The 19863-nt window shown below is 50.4% G+C and overlaps 1 protein-coding gene across 2 annotated transcripts in view; it reads left to right on the top strand.

Annotated features, from left to right (window-relative positions):
- Positions 1-19863, top strand: part of URB1 (URB1 ribosome biogenesis homolog) — a 71175-nt gene that overhangs the window by 21855 nt on the left and 29457 nt on the right. For both annotated transcript variants that reach the window (XM_035709452.2, XM_035709453.2), the window contains 14 exons: positions 206-401; positions 1863-2000; positions 4226-4399; positions 5030-5159; positions 5770-5886; positions 6976-7088; positions 8671-8790; positions 10237-10353; positions 11300-11438; positions 12227-12397; positions 13415-13608; positions 15625-15864; positions 16590-16769; positions 18190-19045. In XM_035709452.2, the coding sequence (XP_035565345.2) occupies positions 206-401; positions 1863-2000; positions 4226-4399; positions 5030-5159; positions 5770-5886; positions 6976-7088; positions 8671-8790; positions 10237-10353; positions 11300-11438; positions 12227-12397; positions 13415-13608; positions 15625-15864; positions 16590-16769; positions 18190-19045 (2885 nt within the window). The remainder of the gene's footprint in view (positions 1-205; positions 402-1862; positions 2001-4225; positions 4400-5029; positions 5160-5769; positions 5887-6975; positions 7089-8670; positions 8791-10236; positions 10354-11299; positions 11439-12226; positions 12398-13414; positions 13609-15624; positions 15865-16589; positions 16770-18189; positions 19046-19863) is intronic.

The raw sequence follows: 19863 nt of genomic DNA, 5'->3' as shown, positions 1-19863 counted from the left end.
CAAAGTGGAGACTTTCAGCCACTCAGAAATACAGGGGGAAATTGAAGCCCTTTGTTGGAGAGCTGGAACCCCACAGGCCATGGGAACACCCCACTTTGTGTCATGAGGGAGATTCAGAGGTGCAGTTTGCCAGCCCCTTGTGTTGTAACTGTGTTCACGGTGTGTTGTGAAAATGCTGCAGACCCTTCTCTCCTCTCTCTGGCAGAGGTGGGAACCTGACCCTCTTGCACTTCCTGTTGGGTTTGAAAACCGCCGCTGACGACGAGCTGGTGGGTGAGCTTGTGGTGAACATCCTCAAAGTGTGCCCGGACTTACTGAACAAATACTTCAAGGAAGTCACATTTTCCTTTCTCCCAAGAGTGAAGTCCACTTGGTCAAATAACATCAAACTACTGAACAAGGTAACAAACCTGGGCATTCCGGAGTGTGTCAGGTGGTGGGCAGAGTGTCAGGAGCAGAGACATGGTGCCTAGGGAGAGAGACAGTGACGTGCCCGTGAACGTCAGGATGGAGAACCTTTCAGGCATTCTTCAAGGGTGCTTTAGAATGTGTCAGGCTGGCATCTGGTCCTCTGAAGACATTCAGCTTTTCATTGAGCTGAATTTTGAGGTGGATGCCTTTCGAGTCTGTTAAGCCAAATTCATCGCCTTCATCCAGATTTTGCTTGGAGTGAGATCTTAATGAATTTTAGCACATTTAGGCTGGAATTAGTGAAATGTCTGAAATGTAGGATCGTTTTAAAGACTACTGTTTTAAGTACTTAGAACAGCTTGAAGTAAGCTATGAAATAATCTAAGTGACTATGCATTAATATCTTTTTTTTTTAAAGATCTATTTATTTGAGAGAAAGAGCACGCAGATGAGCAGGGGGAGGGGTAGAGGGAGAGAGAAAAATCTCAAGCCGACTACCCGCTGAGCATGGAGCCAGGCGTGGGACTTGATCCCACAAGCCAAAACCAAGAGTTGGCTGTTTAACTGACTAAGCCACTCAGGCACCACTGTTAACATCTTCTAATCACAGGCAACAGCCTTCCTTCATCCCACAATGGAGGTACCAATTGTACATTCTTTGGCCGTACTGCCTGGCTCAGTCATGCTCTCTCTGATCTGTGGCCTGCCTAAGGTGAAATATCTAGGATTGTTTTCTTGTGCCTCGATCTGAGCATGGGATTATCTGTAAAACAAGCTTTCATTCAAATATTCTCTCATTTTTCCTGGGTGTGTGTGTATGCAGTACCCATGTATATCTTGGGACAATAAGGAGGCATCTTGCCTCCTCATTTGGGGGAAGGTAGTCCTGTGGCCATCACCCCCCTTGGTAGCTGCTCTGCCCAGGGAAGGGTAGGGGGCAAATGCATGACCTTTGCAGGCCTGGGTGCAAGTCCTTGCTTCACTGATTTCTAGCTCTGTGCCCCTGGGGAAATTACTTAACCTCGTTGAGGTCCAATTTTGTCATCCATGAATGTTTTTTTATTTTAATATAAAATATCCCTACCCCAAAGTGTAGTCATGAAGTATTCAAAAGATGACATAATTCGTCAGGTGCCCGTCAAGTGCAGTAACTTGAGAGTAATACGTTTGTTAATTCTAGCAGTGACTTATTTGCCATCAGAAGTTTTAAGGGGCTCCCCAGGCTGCAAGCTGAGCTCTGCTTTGCAGGTCACTGCCCTGGTAACAGTCTCGTGATCTGACTTTTCTCTAACAAGTAGATTCAGAGGTTAATCTCCTGGACCCTGTTCGTGGCAAGCCTTGGACCTTTATCACTTATAATCATTTTGTTGGAATGGCTTCACTGTGGGGTGCCTACAGTGAGGCTGAAGCTTGAAACGTAACCAGCTCATGCTCTTTTCTCTTTTTCGTAGATCTATGAGGCCCAGCCAGACATTTCCCGGGCTTTTCAGACCAGAGAGTTCATCCCCTTGCCTCGGCTCCTGGCAATGGTGATGGTGACCACCGCACCTCTGGTGTGCAATAAGATCATGTTCACCCAAGCATTAAATGTAAGTTGTTGCCTTTCTGCTAGAACTTTCTCAGTTCACCACATTGGCCTTTTTGGGGATCGTTCTGAGAATGCCTGCTTGGATTTATTGGACGGTGTTTTGTCAATGAGCCTCAGGCTTTCCCGTGTGTCCACTCACCTGGGCAAGGGACCTGGAGCCCGAGGAGCATTCCTGCCAGGGGATGCAGCTGCTGATGTTACTGCTCCAGCACAGAGCAGGACCACAGACCCCTGCATGGCTCTCTGCACTGGCCAGAGGGTGGGAGTCTATTGGATTTAGGAAGGGCAGTGTGCTCAGCTGCAGTGCAGTGTCATGTATGGAAGTATCAGTTGAGGATTTGTGGATGGAGTAGGACTACAATTTAGCAAATCTTGTCTTTTGTGGTTTAAGTGAATAGTGGAGAACATTTACTTTGAGGATCAGCTGTTTCAGGTTTTTTGAGAGGAGATGTTCATGGAAAAAAAAGTGACACATTTGCAGAAAAATTAAATTTCGTTGTTATGAAGGTCCCCAAGTCCTTCCAAAAGCTGTGTTTTGAGGGACACGTGCATAGTACCGAGGCTTTAAGTGAATGGCTGTGGACCCTGCCAGGCCCTCCTAAACCCAGGTGGCCTTGAGCCTTAGCCGGGAGAGGCTGGGTTGTGGATACAGCAGGACTGGGATCTGCCGTGGTGAGTGGCATGGGCATGAGGTGGCCCCAGCGATGATGGGGCAGTCAGTGCAGAGTGGCGAGGACTTCTTTGGTTGTGCAGTGGGGCTCCGCATCTCTGGTACCTGTCCAGGTTCTGTGCCAAGAGTGGGCAGTGGGCAAGGAGCAGGGGGGAAGCCGGTGTGGGGCTGCTCAGAAAGGCCATTTGTTCAGGTTGCCAAATCACAATAACCAAAATTAGGACCCAGCTCACTTGCTCATTAGTCTGATGAGAGGCACAGACTGTTTTATCTCAAGGGGCTTTCGAGGAAACAGAACTGAAAGGCCTATGTCGGAGCTGCCGTTTGTGGGTGGAAGACCATGTCCACAGCGGCTGTGTTGGTGCCCCCAGGGAGTGGTCCTGGCAGGTGGTCTGGGATGGAAAGCCACCCTTTCCCTCTCCCAGTGTCGTTTCAGGACAGGGGGTAGTGCCCTTGATGGGAGAGGATGTCCCCTGGGTGGGCCTCGTCCTGAGTGGGCCCTTCCTGACTGTGACAGTGAGACCGGCGACTCGGGAGTGTGTCTGGGGGTGGCTGCTAAGGCTGTGGACTCTCTGTGCACACATGTGTATGTTTTACGTTTTTCTTTTCTTTACAGTGTCATCTGAAAGTTTTTACTAGTCTAATTTCTGATTTTAGAATCACAAAAGAGCCCATTTTAGAAACTGGAAATGAGGTGTTGGGAGGCAATGTGTGCCCACGAACACTTGTTCGGGCCCTGCCTTTGAAACGATTATGGAGAGGGAGTCACTGCTGGCTTAGGGCATTTCATGTAGCGCTACTTTCATGTCCAGCATCCGTACGAAATGAACCCCTAGCTAATTGGAATGCTAGGAAAATGTGGTGTCATGCTTGCTAAACTGGAAGCCCATCCGAAAGCCACTCTGTGTGTGCCTGCCTGCCTGCCAGTCTTCATGGCCCATCGGTGAGCCCGGGGCTGCACCATACCTTGAATGCACCTGGGCCCGATGGACTTGGTGAGGGCTAGGCCTGAGCCCGGGTCTCCCAGGATGTACCCTCATTTTGGTCATAACTCAGGTTCTTGAGCTGTTTATTCCCTCTCTGCAGCGAGTGGGGATTTGGAACACTTTCCTGGCTGTCATTCTGAACCCAGGTAGAGTTTGGTTGTTGGAGGCCTATATTGAGGGGCTGCACGCTTACCAAGCTTGGAGGTGGTTTTTCATACTCAGTGCGTGGTGCCTTTTTTTGTCACCTGTGCACTCAACGACATTACATGCTTTTCCAGGGTTGGGTTCTGGTGAGATCGTGGCTGTTCTTGATGGGGATAATCCATAGGAGCTCAGTGGCTGTCAGAGAAAGACTGACTAAACACAGACAATGAAACAATTAAAAATAACTATTAGACTCTTCTTTGTATCGCCACTGCTGAGGTCAGCTCTGCAGGAGGTCAAGAGGTTAGGGTCCCCAGGCTGCTGCTTCCCCCAAGAGAGGCAGGAGCCAGCCAGACCCAGGACTTGGGAGGTCTGTGTCCACCCGTGCAGCCTACAGACTGTGGATTTACCTCTTTTTCTTTCCAGTTGGACAGCAAGTCAGTGAAACACACAGCTTTATCCCTTATTTCTGTCATTTTGAAAAGAGCATTGAAAACTATTGACCACTGCCTGAATAAAGAGATGTGGCAAGGATCAGGCGTGTACACGGCCACAGTGATGGGAGAGTTTGTGCAGCTCTTCAGAGAAGCTCTAAGCAAGGTAGGCATGGAAACCCGCTTTGGCCATTCCAGATGAGGTTCTGGGGCATTCCTCCCAGCTGTCACAGGCCAGCACACCGAGGCGAGAGGCAGTCCCAGGACAGGCTGGGTGCGGAATGAAGTGCTGTGGAGGGGTTGGGATGCTCCATGGGACCTCAGTCCCTTCGGGAGCTCTTCGTTTCTCCCTCCCCAGTCACCGCATCCACACTGTAGGGGGGCCAGAGTGAGGGTCCCTCCTGCACCCTCTTCCCTGTGGCCCCTTCTGGTAAGTAGCGAAGGGCAATCATCGTAGATGGGGTCATGCTGGGCAAGACCTCCAGCCACTCAGGGGTCAGCTTTCTTTATTCCCAGTGTCTTGCTCAGGTGAATGAGTCATCAGGCAATTTGTTGTAATTTTCAGGGCTTGTTTTGTCACCAAGTCCATGGTGTCTGCAATTGTGAGAATCAGCACAGAGCAGAAGTGGCGGGGGGGGGGGGGGGGGCATGGGCCTCTTGTCTCTCCACATCCCGTGTCTTACACACCTGCGTGTGCTCATTATCTTCTCTTCGTTGTTGCTTGTCCTTCGTAGGTTCATTTCATTTGTTTCTCTCCCTTGTTTAGTGTGACTGGGGTTTTTGTTTTCCCTTTTAGATTTTGCCAGACCTCAACACCATTGTGTGGGTCTGGCAGTCTCTTCGAAAGCAGGACACAAAACAGGATGATGAGAAAGGAAAGAAGAGGGACCACTGGACTCCTGCCACCTGTGCGGCTCCCGAACGAGGTGAGGGCTGCGCGGGGCTCTGTTGTGTGTGGACAGAGGGGGCAAAGGCAGCTGGGGACACCTCCTATCTAGAGGGGCTTTCAGAGTATCTGTTGGAAATGTGTGCAGGCTTTATGCAAGTACTATGACCCCTCTAAAGACTTGAATGATGGGTACCATGTGCTCTGGACTTTCCATGGCCCTCTCTTTTGCTGTGTGGGTAGAGGTGGGGTAACCAGTCCCCCCAGTAATGAGATACATTGACTCAGACCTTGCTGTTGGCCTGCCAGGCAGTGGGCCTTGTACCTTCTGTCTGGGTGCTACTTAATCCATATGGTGGTCCTGCGAGGGTGGGCAGTGCTATGTCCTCATTGTTCAGATGAGGATGCTCAAGTAGACAGGGTAACTTTAACATGTCTCAGGTCACAGCAACAAATGGGGATTTAAACCCAATCCATTTGGACAGTCTTGACCTTTACCACGTTGATGTCATAGGGATCTATCTGTAGCCTCTGTGTTCAGCGTGTTGCTGACTGCAGTGGGTCACAGACGGCTTGGCTGCTTCCTGACTGCTGATTAAAGGCAAAGAATGAGTGTGCTTTCTAATTTAAGGTGTTTTATCTTGGTTCAGATGATGCTGAAACCATTCTTCTGAAAGCCGTTCTGCTCCAGGTCATATGCCTATACCAAAAGGTGGTCCCACACGTGGTCACGCAGTACAACTTTGACTTCAGCAAGCTCCTGAAAGGTGCGTCTCAGGAGCCTGCAGGTGGCCCTCTGCTGTTTCTGCCAGCAGGGATGAAAGAGCCCCTGGAGCTGGGGGCCGGGAGGGCTGGCGGGCCATTTCACCGGCATGCGTGATCCATCGGCCTGGTTATTAGCATTTGGACTCATAGTTTTTTAAATAGCCAGGCTTTTTAAAGTAAAGATCAGGGAACCCTTAGCAGCCGCAGACAGAGAAGGAGAAGCCATGGCAGCCCGAGTTGTCTCCTGGGGATGAGTGACAGATCATGTGACATGAAAGCCTCTTTTCAGAGGCGCAGGGATGCAGAAGTTAGAGCCACTTCGAAGGGATGTCCCATTCATGCAGATACTTCTGACAAAGTTTACTCATATTTTACCCAGTGAGACAGGTTCAAACCATATCTTGTAAAGGTAACGTTATGCCTGTCTGGTCACGTTTCCTTGATGGAAACTTTGTCTAATAAAATCTGCTTTATAAATGGGCCTACAGAAGAAAACTTGCAGAAATGCCATTCCTGGGATTTATATAAGCTATTGGAATAACCCTAATGAAAACCTATAATTAATTTTTTAATTGTTGGAAGGTGAAAGGTCCTCTTTGCTGTAAGAATACAAAATTTACCAGAATGTGGCCATTTAACATTTAATACCATGTTGTTCTCAAGCAAAGAGAAATCCAGAACTCAGGCCAGAGGATGAGGACCTAGTCCTGGGCTCCGGTGGCCACAGTGTACTCACGAAATGTCTGCATGTATGGGGAGTAAGGCTAATGCCTCCCACCCGGGATAACACCCAGGGGGGCAGCATGAGGTGCCCCAGGCTTCAGGCTGTAGGGAGAGGTCAGTGTGGGCCAGGGGGCTGCTTTGGGCGGGTACAGTTGGGGCTTTTTACTGAAGATTTGGACAGACCACAGGGTGGGAGGATGTGTCAGGTGAGTTGTGTCTAGGCAGAAGAATGGGCCCAGGATAGGGTGGGACAGAGCCCCATATTCCCCCTTCTTCTGCAAATGGAGGTCCCCTCGGCCAGGGGCTGCAGTTGCTGGGCACCTTCGTCCACCTGACTTCTGTCTCTTTCCCTCTTTTCCTGCCCACAGGCGTCATCTCAGAGCAGGGCCTCCGCGAGGAGGTGCCTCCCATTCTGCAGCACCACATTCTCAAGGTGGCCCTGGAGCTGCCCGCCAGCAAGTTTTTGTGGTTAAAAGCACAGGTAGGAAGCAAAGAGCTCTCCCGCGTTCTGGTAACTCACTCTTGGGCATGTTGGTTTTTTGGCCTGGAAATTTGTAAGTGGATCAGAACCTGATAGTTACAGAGAAGACATTTGCAGTTCCCCTTTCAGATGCTTCTAGGGCCGAGGCCAGGGCCTGAGTCATGAACCAGGAGGGCTGTGAGTCTCTGCTTTTGCAAAATAAGATGTTTTCATGTGTCCTTAACTGAAACGATATTATTGCTGGATGCTGGGAGTTTTGGGTTGTTTCTTTTTTTTATCTCGACAATTTTACATCTTGCTTGTCATTTTAAAACCTTTCTGGAAATAAAATACGTTCTTTTTCCTTTGTCCTTTATTCTAGAAGAACTTAAGACAGAGATCAGAGTAGATACCAAGCCGGAGAGGATACTGGCTGGTGGAAAAATCTGTAAAACTTGCTGGCATTTTTTTTCTGCCTTTAATAGCGTCTTCTAGAACATTCTGGAGAATATGATGTTGAATCAAAGGGAACTCCAGATGCAGCACATCCTCACTTGTGTACTTAAGCATGGGATGCCAGTGTCACTTCTATTCAAAGAAAAAGTGACCAGGCAAAATTAAGCATTGTCAAAGTGTGTTCTCAGTAGCTCAGATGACAGTTTTTTTAGTGACTTGGATCTTATTTAAAATCTTACAGAACCAATCGTGTGGAAACGTTTGTGGGCGTTTTCACATGTCGTATTTCCAGAAAGGCATGCCAATGCAGTGGGGTTGGGGGGGGTGTTGCTGGATCCTCACCTGCATCACAATTAAGGATTGACGTGGGTGCTCCATGCATCTGCACCTTTACTGCTACTTACTGATGAGGCAGCCGGGGCACAGAGTGGTTAGGGCACATGTGCAAGGTGCCAGCCCTAGCTGGATGATCCAGAATTGGCCACAGACAGTGTGGCCACAGCCTTGATCTCAACCTCCTCATCCCACCGTGAGGTCACTGCTGACTCCAGAGCGATGACCAGCCAGGGGCATCATTGAGTTTTTCACCCCAGGTGAATAGGGCCAGCGGGATCCTGATGACTGAAAAAGTGAACAGAGGGAGAGGCCTCTTTGCAAGAACCAGTATTCAAATATTAATTTATATTCTGTGCCCCACCTTCTGCTTTAACGTAAAGTCTGCTGGGCTTCATGAACACCAGCTCTTCTTATGTTTAGGGTCATCGTCATTGCCAGGGGCTGCAGGGACACTCCAGCCAAACACAGCCTTATTGGCATTTGGACCTACGATCTGGAGCTCCACGTACTTCTCTGAGATGTGCGTTTGAAACTCAGAGGCCTTTGTGAGAGGCTTAATTACTCATAAGGGGTCGATTCTATCAGGACCAACATCTTGCTGAAATGCAGCCAGCTTAGTTCCCCAACTGCTGTTCGGGGTTTGGTTGAGATTCCGAAGCTCCTCATGTCTAAAATCCCAGCAGTCTTGCCAGGTCACAGGTAAAATGAGAGGAGATAAGAGGCCTGGAAGCATACTGGGCGTGCGGTACCTGTTTGCTCAGCATATAGTGGCCTCTATAATGTTTATAACGTGCTGCTCTTCAAATTCCAGGAAGGCCCAGATGCAGAAATTATTGGAGGAGAACGATCTGTATTTTACTTACTAATGAAAATGTTTGTGACCAGTAACCATCTTCAGCTCAAGTCATCGACCAAGCTGCTGATCATAAAGGTGAGCATTTTCTGCTGGTTCCTGATTCAGAGAAGCATTTTTACTCTTTGTTATAGTAGGTGCTTAGTAAACAGTTGTTAAGAATTAAAGGTGTTAAAAAAAAAAAGAATTAAAGGTGTATCAAGACTTCTGTAAACCTAAAAGTAGGAGGTTTTATGGCAGCTTTAATTTGTGACATCTAAACTCAGCCACATTCCTGAGAGGCAGCACAGTGAAGTGAAAACATGGGCTTTGAGGTCCTGTTTCCAGATTTGAGTCCTGGTTCTACTTCTTCCTGGGTGGCATGGGGCAAATTACTCAAGCTCTCTGAACTTGATTTTCCCATGGTGAATGGGAATGATAAACCGAAAGGATTGCAGAGGAGAGTACTTGTGATCACATAGTAGGTCACTCTCGTACATTGTAGGCTCAATAAATGTATTTCCGGCCCTTCAGGGAACTGTTTGCATAGACCATCCCTCTTCCCATGTGTCCAGACTCAGCCTTCTCTGGACCTCAGCCTTCCTGACCTCCTCCATCACCCACAGTAAGGGGTCAAAGTCAGTGGCGGAGAAGGGGAGTTGTACCATGAACCTCTCTTTCTTACACTCGGTACTTAGTTGATGTAGCCAGAGGAAATCTAATTCCTCATTTCTGTCGCACAGCAAATGTCTCAGGGGTGCTACAGAATTCACGTGCATTGTTTTTAGGGTGCAGAGATTTTACCTTTCTTTGAGGGGCTAATAATCTTGCTACCCTACAGCCTTCTTGCCTGAACTGTTTGACGAATGTGAACATCTGGGTCTTGATCTCAACAAGTTGCCGTTTCCCTATAGGCCTGTACTTGACCCTGGCCTAATTTCATGATCGCTGACTGCACGTGGGTGGTGTTGGCACAGCTGGGTCTCCTTTTGGTGCACTCTGCCGCAGGGCTCATGCAGTGGGGCTGCTCAGACTCTGAGTCCATGGCATCAGGCCATTTGGGGACGTCATTTAATCACTGTGGTCCAAGGTCCTGTCTGTTAACACATTCTTTTCTCTTTGGAATGCTGGTCCTGGGTTTGAGGCTTGAGGGGCCGCACAGGACGTAACGTGACATGACAGTGGTGTGTCATCTTGGAGAATTTCATGCAAGCTGACTGCTGGTTGCTGTGAGGGGCCGAGTCATACATGTTTACCTGGGGTCTTTGTAAAAATCCAGATATAAAAACCAGACTCCTGAGTAGCAGCTGGGTTTTTTTCTTTTTTTTTGCTCTTTATCATTTAGGAGTTGAAAGAAAGGAATAGGAAGCGGCAAAGCCAGGGGTCATGTGATCTTTGGTGGAGCGCAGAATGATCACTTTTCCTTGTTTCCGTCAACCTTGGGAGTGTTGTTTTGAAAGAGTGGCTTTTGGAGTAGAACTGCAGATGAGGCTCTGACCCCACCCTACCCCTGCCCCCCCCCCCCCCCCGTCTGCTTCCTGACAGATTCTGCGGAACACGGGTGTGTTCGAGCACACATGGAAGGAGCTGGAGCTGTGGCTGGAGCACTTAGATGACACTGTGGAAGAGAAACAAGAAACTGTGATTCAGTTTTTGGAACGCGTAAGCACGTATTTTCAGCATAAAGAAGCATATTCCTAAATATGCCAAGTGGCCTTCAGTTAAATGAAGACATTTTTGAAGCACCAGTGCCAAAAGCCCACTGCTCTGATTTACTTTCTAATTCCTGCTGAGATGTCAGAATCTATTTAGTTTGAGAATCTGTAAAATGGGAATATATTACCGTTCACTAATTTCCTTTTGGGGATTTGTTTTTGCATAAAGAAGATAGTGATATGCTTAGAGCAATATTAAAAGCAATGGTTTATACTAAAAGGAATTTTTTTTTTTTTTAAATTCTGTAAGGGACACCTGGGTGGCTCAGTCAGATAAGCGTCTGCCTTCAGTTCAGGTCACAATCTTGGAGTCCCTGGCTCGAGCCCTGCATCAGGCTCTTGCTCAGTGGGGAGTCTGCTTCTCCCTCTCCCTCTGCTCCTCCCCCCACCTCCTGCTCATACTAGGTCTCTCAAATCAATCAATCAATAAGATCTTCAAATAGATAAATACATATACTCTATAACAAAAAGTTAAAAAAAAACTTTGTAGAAGAATTATTGTTCTTACTGAGGACTGCTAACATTTTAGCTCTTCCCTTTTTACTTTTTTTTAAAGATTTATTTAATTGAGAGAGAGCATGTGTGCATGCGTGTGCGTCTGTGTCTCTGTGTGTGTGTGTGTATGTGTAGAGATGGGGGAGAGAGGTAGAAAAAATCTGAAGCACACTCCACGCTGAGTGCAGAGCCCAACACAGGACTTAATCTCAGGACTCTGAGACCATGACCTGAGTTGAAACCAAAGGCAGATGTTTAACTGACTAGTGCCATTCAGGTGCCCCAGCTCTTCCCCTAATGTTACCAGTGACATTTTTGGGCATATTTTCATTTCATTTGTGACCATCAAAATGCTTTCTGCTCTGTTTTACTGACGTTATGACCATCTAAATGCCCAGGTTTTACTGACGTTGGTGGCGAATCCCTATTTATACACAGACAAAGCATCTGACTTTGTCCAGGAAGCCAGCACACTGCAGGCCACTGGGACGAAGCAGGATGCTGATGATGTCAGCATTCCCATCTCTCACATTGACGGTAGGTGTCACTGCCTCTTTGTGCACCTCGGGCTCCTGAGGATGGAGCCAGTGGTGTATCAGTGATGAAAATGAGAAAAATGAACATTGAAAATGAGAATTAATGTCTTACGCAGAGTTCAGACGTCTGTTCCTTTTAGTCAAAAGATCAGCCTACTCTGGAAGTGAAAATTGCCTTACTTGCTCATGATAACAGGGAGTATGTACAGAATCTATGTGCTGAGCTATTTTTATTTCTGCAGTGTTTCTTCTGTGCCAGGTGCTGATGGCAACTCTTCCTAAATCTATGTCCTGCAACCTTGTGAACCACCCTTGTGGCAGGAGTCCTCATCCTCATATTATACAGTGATAAGGCAGCTGAGGCACAGAAAGTTTAGGTAATTAGAGCAAATTCACATAGCTAGTCCATAGGAAAGTCAGGATTTGAATCCAGACACTGGCTCTGGTCTGTGCTTCAAAACCCTTATGCTTTCTTGCCTCTCAGATTCTGACTCACTTGCCTTGATATCCAGGTTGAGATTTTCAGGCTTCTTGGTGTCACTTGAGGAAACTTCAATCTCTTATCACCTAAGCTGGATATCCTGCATTTTGGCAAGGATCTTAAGATGTGATAGCTGATGTCCTCATCTGTTGAGAACAAGCTTCATATTAAGTCTTTTTCCCCAGAGAGGTTTAGCTTTTATGTTTTCTCTTTTACCAAACATTCTTTTATGCCTTCCTGTGGAGCTCTTTGCACTGGGGTCCTTCGGTGGCTCTTGCCTCAGGTTGACTGTCCCCTTGCGTCTTCAGATGTTCTCGACATGGTGGATGTCCTGGTGGAGGGCAGCGAAGGCTTGGATGAGGAAATTGGATTCCTACTGAATGAAGACATGATCCTGCTCACGTTCCCATTCAGTGCAGTGGTTCCTGCAGCCCTAGAAGCCAGAAATAAGTTGCTCCTTGGGACAGAAAGTGAAACAGGTACCCATGTGTTGTCAGGATCTTCTGGGTGCACCATCCAGCTGGGTCTCCGTGGGGTAGGAGGTGTGATTCTAGGGCCTCTGAAAATAATTGTTGAAAATCCAAGGCAACAAGGTTCAGACCCACCACCTTGATAGCTACCTGGCCTTTAGAGTTAAGCATGTACGGATAAGAATCTAGACGTTAGCTGGACTTCGGGGAAATTGGTCCTTTGAGGGATAAGTCTGTAGTAACGCATTTGCGTGGCTGTGCAGACAGACCCCTGCTAGGACATTGATGGTTTGTCCTCGATGTTTATTCTTGCTATCACAGTGCTAGAGTGTGAGTCTTTCGTACTTCCTGGGAGTTGCCAGAACCTAGAACCAAGCAAGTACTCATAGATGACAACGGTGTGATTAGTCAGGTTTGCTTAGGCTTTGCTGCAATAACAAGTAAGCCCCAACTTGTAGTGGTTTAATGAGTAAAGGTGTCTTTCTAGACCTTGTTGTAGTCCAATGCAGGTCACATTGCTCTTTTGGGTGATTGCCTGCCAGGAGGCAGCTCAGGGATCCTGGCACCTTGTAGCTATGCCATCTCAATGTATGCCTTCCAGGGTCACTCTGGAAGAGGAAGAGAGAGCAGATAGTTGAGCAGAGGCTGTTCTAGCCTTGCCTAGATGTGGCTAAAAAATCAGTCACTTGGTCCCAGGCTAACCACAGGGGCGGCCCATGGGCCCGGAACAAGAGATGGTTTGGTGGGCACCAAGCAAGTCTCAGCCCCAGGTAGTTTTTGCATCACTTCTTCTGTGCCTGGATCCCCACTTCCTGGCATCAAGACCTGAAGCCTGACTGTGTGTCACACATTTAATGAAACAGAACCTGGGTGAGCTCTGCAGTGATCACACCTGCCTTCCAGTGTGTTTACCTGACCCCTTGTGGAATTGGCATGAATTTTGCTGAGTGTGGAATGCGTATGGGAGTTGGTGTTATTGATGAGTGATCCCAGCAGGCCTCCCTCATGCATCTCATTCCCTTGCAGGAGAGAGCATCGTGGTCTATCTGATGACCGTGCTGACAGATCTCCTCCATACCCAGAGAGACCCTCTGGCTCTGTGTCTGCTGCTTCAGGCTTATGACAAGTTGGAGCCTCCAGTCCCACCTTGCTGCCACCAGCTGGCCCGGTTCCACAGATACTACAGCCGCTGGATCCCAGAGCCAGCCCGAGAGGCCTCGGTGAGCTGCGGCATCACTGCTCCTTGGAAACCAGGCCTTTCCCTAGAAAATCCCGAGGTGACTTCAGTGGGTCACTCTGCCTGTGCCCCAGCTCTGTAGCTTTACAGCTCCTCGGTTTCCAGGAAGAAATGTGTTAACCTTCTGATTTCCCTGCACAAGAGAAGGAGCTTAGTGGTGTCACTGCTGCTCAGCTGATAGGATGGAGCGTGGATGATTCGGTGATGCAGTGGAATTGAATTTCCCGCTGACAGGATGGTTGCCTCATCAGGTGCCAGCTTCAGGGAGGGAGGAAGTTGCCTTTTCTCCTTGTCATATCATCTGGCATACCCAGTTCTGGCCTTCTTCAGCGGGCCTTAGCTTGCCCCTGGCAATACGGCTCAGCTGTCAGACCAGGCCCTAGTGGGCCTTAGCAGTCTCCATTCTAGGAAGACTGAGAAAATGAAACAAAGAATCCTCTTCAGGTGGGGACTATATCCTTCTAATGGGGTGCTGCAGGTCTGGCCCCAGTGCAGAGAATTTACAAATGTTAGGGGCAGGGGCGAAGAAATTAACTTTGTGGTGTGTGTTTTGTGTATGCATTGGATTTTAGCTGTTCTTGAAAAAGCAGGTGGCTCAGGCCCTCTGTCTTGTGATACCTGTAGCTGCCGCTTACGGTGGTGCTGAGGATACTATGTGTATTTTAAGTCATTCCTCACAGCAACTCCGAGAAGGTGGTCAGGACTTTCTGGGTTCATTACACACATGAGGAAACTGAGGCACAGCGTGGTTCCAGCATTAGGCAGCAGTGGAAGTGGGGGGTCAGGATCCCACCTAGGCCGTGGGCTCTAGCATCCACACCCTTCCCGGCCACTGCCACCTTCCTCCGCTGGCTAGCCTGTGGTTCAGACTTGGTGGTGGTCTTTCAGAGCCCAGAGGAAGCGTCACAGTTCAGGGCTGCACCGCATGGGTGCTGGAAGGCAGGTATCCACTTTGTTGAGTAGGTCCCAGCAGTGCTTCTCACCCTCCAAGGAGTACCACCCACAGTCTCTGGGCCCCACGCTCAGTGGGTTCAGTTCAGCACCTCTACCTCAGGCTCTGGGGTTTGGCCTCTCCGGGCGGTGCCCATGCAGTGCTGCTGCTGGTCCAGGGACCCCACCCGGAGCCCTGCTGCCTTTCCAGACACGTGCAGCCTCGTTTCCTTGGCCTTGGGAGTGTTTGGAGTTAAAGTAATGAAAGGCATGTGGGGTCATTAGAGAAGGCAGCATGGAGATTGTTGTAGAAGTAAGCAACTTCGGTTTGAGGTGGAATTCCAGAAATTTGTCTTCATTCTGTCCACTGTCTTGTTAGCCTCCCAACAAGGTTCTCTGAGCGAGGCTCCCGGGGAAGGCCTTTGGAGGCCATGCAGCTTAGCAAGCTGGCTCTGTCCCGGCTGCAATCTCCCAGTTTCCAGTGATGAATCCTCTTTTTTTTTTTTTTTTTTTTTCAAAGATTCTATTTATTTGAAAGAGAGAGAGAACAAGCACAAGTGGGGGAGGAGTGGGAGTGGAGGAAGAAGCAGACCCCCGGCTGAGCATAGAGCCTGCTGTAGGGCTCAATCCCCGGACCCTGAGACCGTGACCTGAGTCAAAATCGAAAGTCAGACGGGCACTGGGGGTTATTCTGTATGTTAGTAAATTGAACACCAATAAAAAATAAATTAAAAAAAAAATTGGAAAAAAAAAAAAATCGAAAGTCAGATGCTTGGCTGCACAGCGACTCTTCTGAGTGAAGTGTCTGTCCCACGCAGCTCCAGTCGCAGCGTCTGTTCCCCAGCGTGTGTGGACACCTTCCTGGTCCACTGCTGTGTTGACGGCCTCTAGGAATGTCCATGTAACTGAAAACATTAGGGCTTAATTTAAAGTAAACCGCCACGTGGTCACATATTTTTTTAGTAATAGGATGAGACAGCGAACTGTTGCTTTGTCGTGAACATCCCCCTGTACCTGTCTTTGCAGACTGTGGTTCTCACCTGTGGTTGTTTGTCTTTCCTCCTCTCAGGGCTTTCTCAGCCTCCCCAAGCCCCTTCAGACACCAGGCAACCTTGGTCCCCAGGGCCCTCCCGCCACCTCCTTCGCCACCCTGCTGCAGACAGCCTACGAGAGCGAAGGCTCACTCCTGGACGAGCAGGTTCAATCACAGCTGCGGGCGGCCCTCCAGCACATCCCGATGCACCAGGTCCTGCGCTCGGCGAAACACCTGCTGCTCTACGTCAGGAGCACTGTGGAGAGCTTTGGCCAGGTCCGCACCACTCCTGCCTCACCCTGCAGCCCCCACACGTTTTCACCACTCTGCCCCCAGGGTGGCCCCCTCTGAGTCGGGCCCAGACTGCATGATGGTGTTGATAGAATCCTGGAGTCTCGTCACCCTGTTGCACACGAAGGGACTTGGTGATGTGACACCTGCAGGGCACCCACTCCGCCCCCGTCCCCCCCCACCCCACCCCAACACACACACAGGGAGCCCAGGCTGCTAGTTCACTCCCTGCTCCACTCTGCTGGGCTGCTTCTCCTCCCTGGAACAGATGTACGCAGGTGACTTTAGCACTCATTTCCTGCGGGCCTCACTCGGAGGCAGCATGGCCAACCGTGTTGCTGGGGCAGCTATCAGGCAGGGCCCTTCCAACAGCAGCCTGGATCAGTGCACTGCCAGACCCACTGTCTTTCCTAAGTTTGAATTTAGTAGAGTTCCTTGGTGGGCTTTCCATTCCTGGTGTGGTTTATAGCATGTTAGTTTGGGTTTCCCTCATCTTGGTCAAAGTAAACCTGCACACTTCATCAAGATTTAGGGCGCACACCATACGGAGAAAGGATTTTGAGGTTATTGGTGTTTTATAAGGAGTTGCCACTCTAGCGTGCCTCCCTCCTCAGTCCTTATTTCTGGTAACATGGCAGCTTTTGGGCACAGAGGGAGTCGGTGATGACCGTTGTGACTGTGAGCCCTTCCCTGGCCTCTTGTCCTCACAGCTGGGCCGAAGTACAGGGCCTGCCCTCCTGCAGCTCCTCCTGGATCTCCTCAGGTGCCTGGTCGTCCACTGTGTGCAGCTGGATGCAGAGAACCAGCAGAAATGCCAGGCTGCCCAGGCTGAGGCTGACCTCTTTTTGGACATGGAGTCCATGGCCTCGCTGGAGCTGGCCAGTGACAAGGTACTGCTGCCCTTTTTCCGTGGGTCTCCTTCCTGTTAGCCTTTTCCTGTACACTCTCAGACCCTGGCTTTCCCTCTGCTTCTGCTCCAAGACGACGTGTGCGTTGTAGGCAAATAAAGAAACATAGAACCCTGTGGAGGAGACACTGGAAACACCTCCGACCCCTGCACCCACAGAAAAGCTTGGTGTCATTTGGGTGTGTAGCTCTTCACCTGTTTCTCTGCTCCCACTTGCCCTCCCTGTGAGCAGTTTCTCTTACACCGGGGGACATGTGAGCACCTGGAGAGACAACGGGGACACTTTCCTTTTGGGCAGTTGCAGTCTGTGTTGGACGAAGGCTGGGGAGTGGGTATGGCTGGCTAATCAGTTCACCCCGAGAACTTGTGGCTCTGGGTGGAAGCCCCTCCCCTGCTGTGAACCACCGAGCCACTGTAGATTTGGGCCAGGGTGCATCGCTCACCGTCTGCCACTTTCCCTGGTTTCCTGGGCTTGGGAAGCAGCCACGTTCATGTCTCACTCCTAATGAACATCCTTCTTCCTTTGACCTCGGGCTTGACTTTCTGGGAGGTGTCTATGGGTGCAGGACCACCTGTTAGCTGTTTGGTAGGTGGTGGGGGGGTGGGCAACAAGGCAGTGCTAACAGGAAATTGTGCTTCTCTGTTGGAAGGTGTGACAGGCTCTTCTTTCCTTACCTGACAAGTAAATGAGGAGAATGTATTCCCGTCCCTGGGGACTGGTGTCACACTTCATTGGCTAGGAATTGTGTTCTGCACAGCTGCTTAGAACGGCTGGATCAGATTAGTTTCTAATCTAGCAAGGGCGCTCGGCCGCTTTCTGCTCCATGGCTTAAACACGGTGCTGGGGCAGAGCTAGTTCCCCGGGGTTGCTCAAGGCTCAGCCTCCGCCCGCGTGCTATCTTCAGTTCCGGCTCGTGGGCTCGCACAGCAGCTTGATTCCCAGACACAGGGTCTCTCCCACACTGATCACGCTGCTCCGTACTCAGGAGAAACCCACATTCCTCAATCGGATTGATGTTGGAGGGCAGGGCTGCTAAGCAGAAACCAGATGATTGATCTTCAACACGTTTTGATGTTTCTGCGTAGCCCATCCCCTGGCGGAGAGCAGTTTTGTTGTATAGTAAATTCATTCAGGCTGAATTCGTCAGACACCTGTCAGTCTGGGTGGGGCACTGGCCAAGCCAAGGTCCAGCTGTCACAGTCACCTGGGGAGGTGATGCACTACAGTCAGGTCATAGCTTGGCCTGGGCTTGGGTTGGGGTTCTGTGGGGCACCCCTGAGAGGGGTGTCAGAACTCAGGCTTGAGGATGGAGTGGCTTAGGAATGCTATTTTCTGCCCTCCATCCTACTCCCTGCTGGCCCTGGGCCGTGTGTGAGCTCTGTGCCTTGTCACTGTATTTCAGACGCTGGAGGAGGTGCTAGTGGCCATCCTCAGACACCCCACACTGGAGGGCTGGTACCTGGCCCTGGAGCAACAGGCCCTTCCTCCGCACACCCTCAGCCCCATCCTTGTGAAACTCCTGGCAGCCCGCCTCAGCGCAGGGGTCCTGCAGCTACTGATGGCAAGTGCCCCGGTCCTCCAGAGCATTGGTCAGCGGGGCCTCCTGGCCAGGTACTCGGAGGCCATTACCCAGAGCGTGTTGAAAGAGCTGCGAAACAGGAGGGCGGCCCCGGCCACGTCACCACCAAAGACCCTCCCGCAGCTGGAAGCCCTGCAAGGACTGCATCCCTACATGGAGGGCGCCCAGCTCCACGAGGTCATCCTGGCCCTGCTGAGGCTGCCTGAGGCCCAGCTGGTGACCCAGCGACCCACAAAGTCTCCCCAGAAGGAGAGACATCTGAACGCTCTTGGCAAGACCCTGGTCCAGCTGTTGACTGGCAGCACCCAGGACCAGCTGCAGAGCAACGAGCTCCTGTGGGCTTCCGAGTTTGTGAAAGGCCTGGGGGCTCTGCTCCCCACATTGGCTGTGGACGAGCTGGATGCCGTATTCCTCCATGCTCTGCAGAGAGAGCCCACACTGGCCCCCGCGGTCCGGGCAGACCTGCTCGACAACTGCCTGGCCCGGCGGTCGCAGCCTGCGCTCAGCGTGGCCACCCTGCTCGTGCGGCTGAGCTGCACCCACCTGCTGCGGTTCGAGCTGTGGTGCGGGCGGCCCGGCGCGGGGGTCTGCCTCCAGGAGCACCTTGATGACTTCCTCCCCGTCGTCCACGTGTACCTCCAGGGCAGGACCCAGGGCCGCTTTGCACGCCTGGCAGGAGGTACGGAAATTGGAGGCTTTGGGCAGCTGGGCATGTGAGTCTGGGGCGGAGGAGGTGGGATCTGCAGGTCCCTTTCTACACCTGTACCTTCCACATTTGGGACGTGGTGAGGTTCTGTCTCTCCTCCAGCCACGGACCCAGCTCGGGAGATGGAGAAAGAGGAGGGATTCGGCCTGTGGTTTGAGATGCTGCCCTGATGCTCCTGTCTACCCTGAGCCCCCCACTGGAAGCTGGGAGGGGTGGACTGACAAAGGGTCAGCTCTGGGGCAGGGGAGGCATTAGGGTGACTGTCCTTCGTCTTGTCCCATTGTCCCCTCCAGAAGGAGGGTCGGTGCATTGACGCTGAGTCAGGGCAGCTTGGGCCCAGCCCTCTTCTTCTACCTGTAGGGTTTCAGGTCTGAGGCACTTTGTGACCACCTGAAGTCTACTTTAATCCTCTTTATCGTGTGTGTGAATGGTGGTTCACTCACCGCTTTGCCTTTGTGTGTCGTGACTTCACACCAGTGACAATAGATACTTTAAAAAGTCTTAAAATTTAAAAAAAATAAAAATAAAAATAAAAAGTCTTAAAATTTTTTTTATTTATTTCTTTTAGAGAGATAGAGAATCTCAAGCAGACTCCCCACCGAGTAGGGAGCCTGATGTGGGGCTCTATCTCACAACCCTGAGATCATGACCCGAGCCGAAACTAGTGGTTGGCCACTTCACCCACTGAGCTGCCCAGGCGCCCCCTCTAGTGATTCCTGGTGCACATCTTCTGACAGGCCCCCCTGGTTCCTGTGCCTTTGGGGCACAAATCCCGAGTCCAGAGTTTTGGT

The sequence above is a fragment of the Canis lupus genome, chromosome 31, assembly GCF_003254725.2.
Source record: "Canis lupus dingo isolate Sandy chromosome 31, ASM325472v2, whole genome shotgun sequence".
In the NCBI taxonomy this organism is placed as follows: Eukaryota; Metazoa; Chordata; class Mammalia; order Carnivora; family Canidae; genus Canis; species Canis lupus.
Note: the sequence above shows the minus strand (reverse complement) of the source record. Positions and strands in the feature narration are given on the sequence as shown.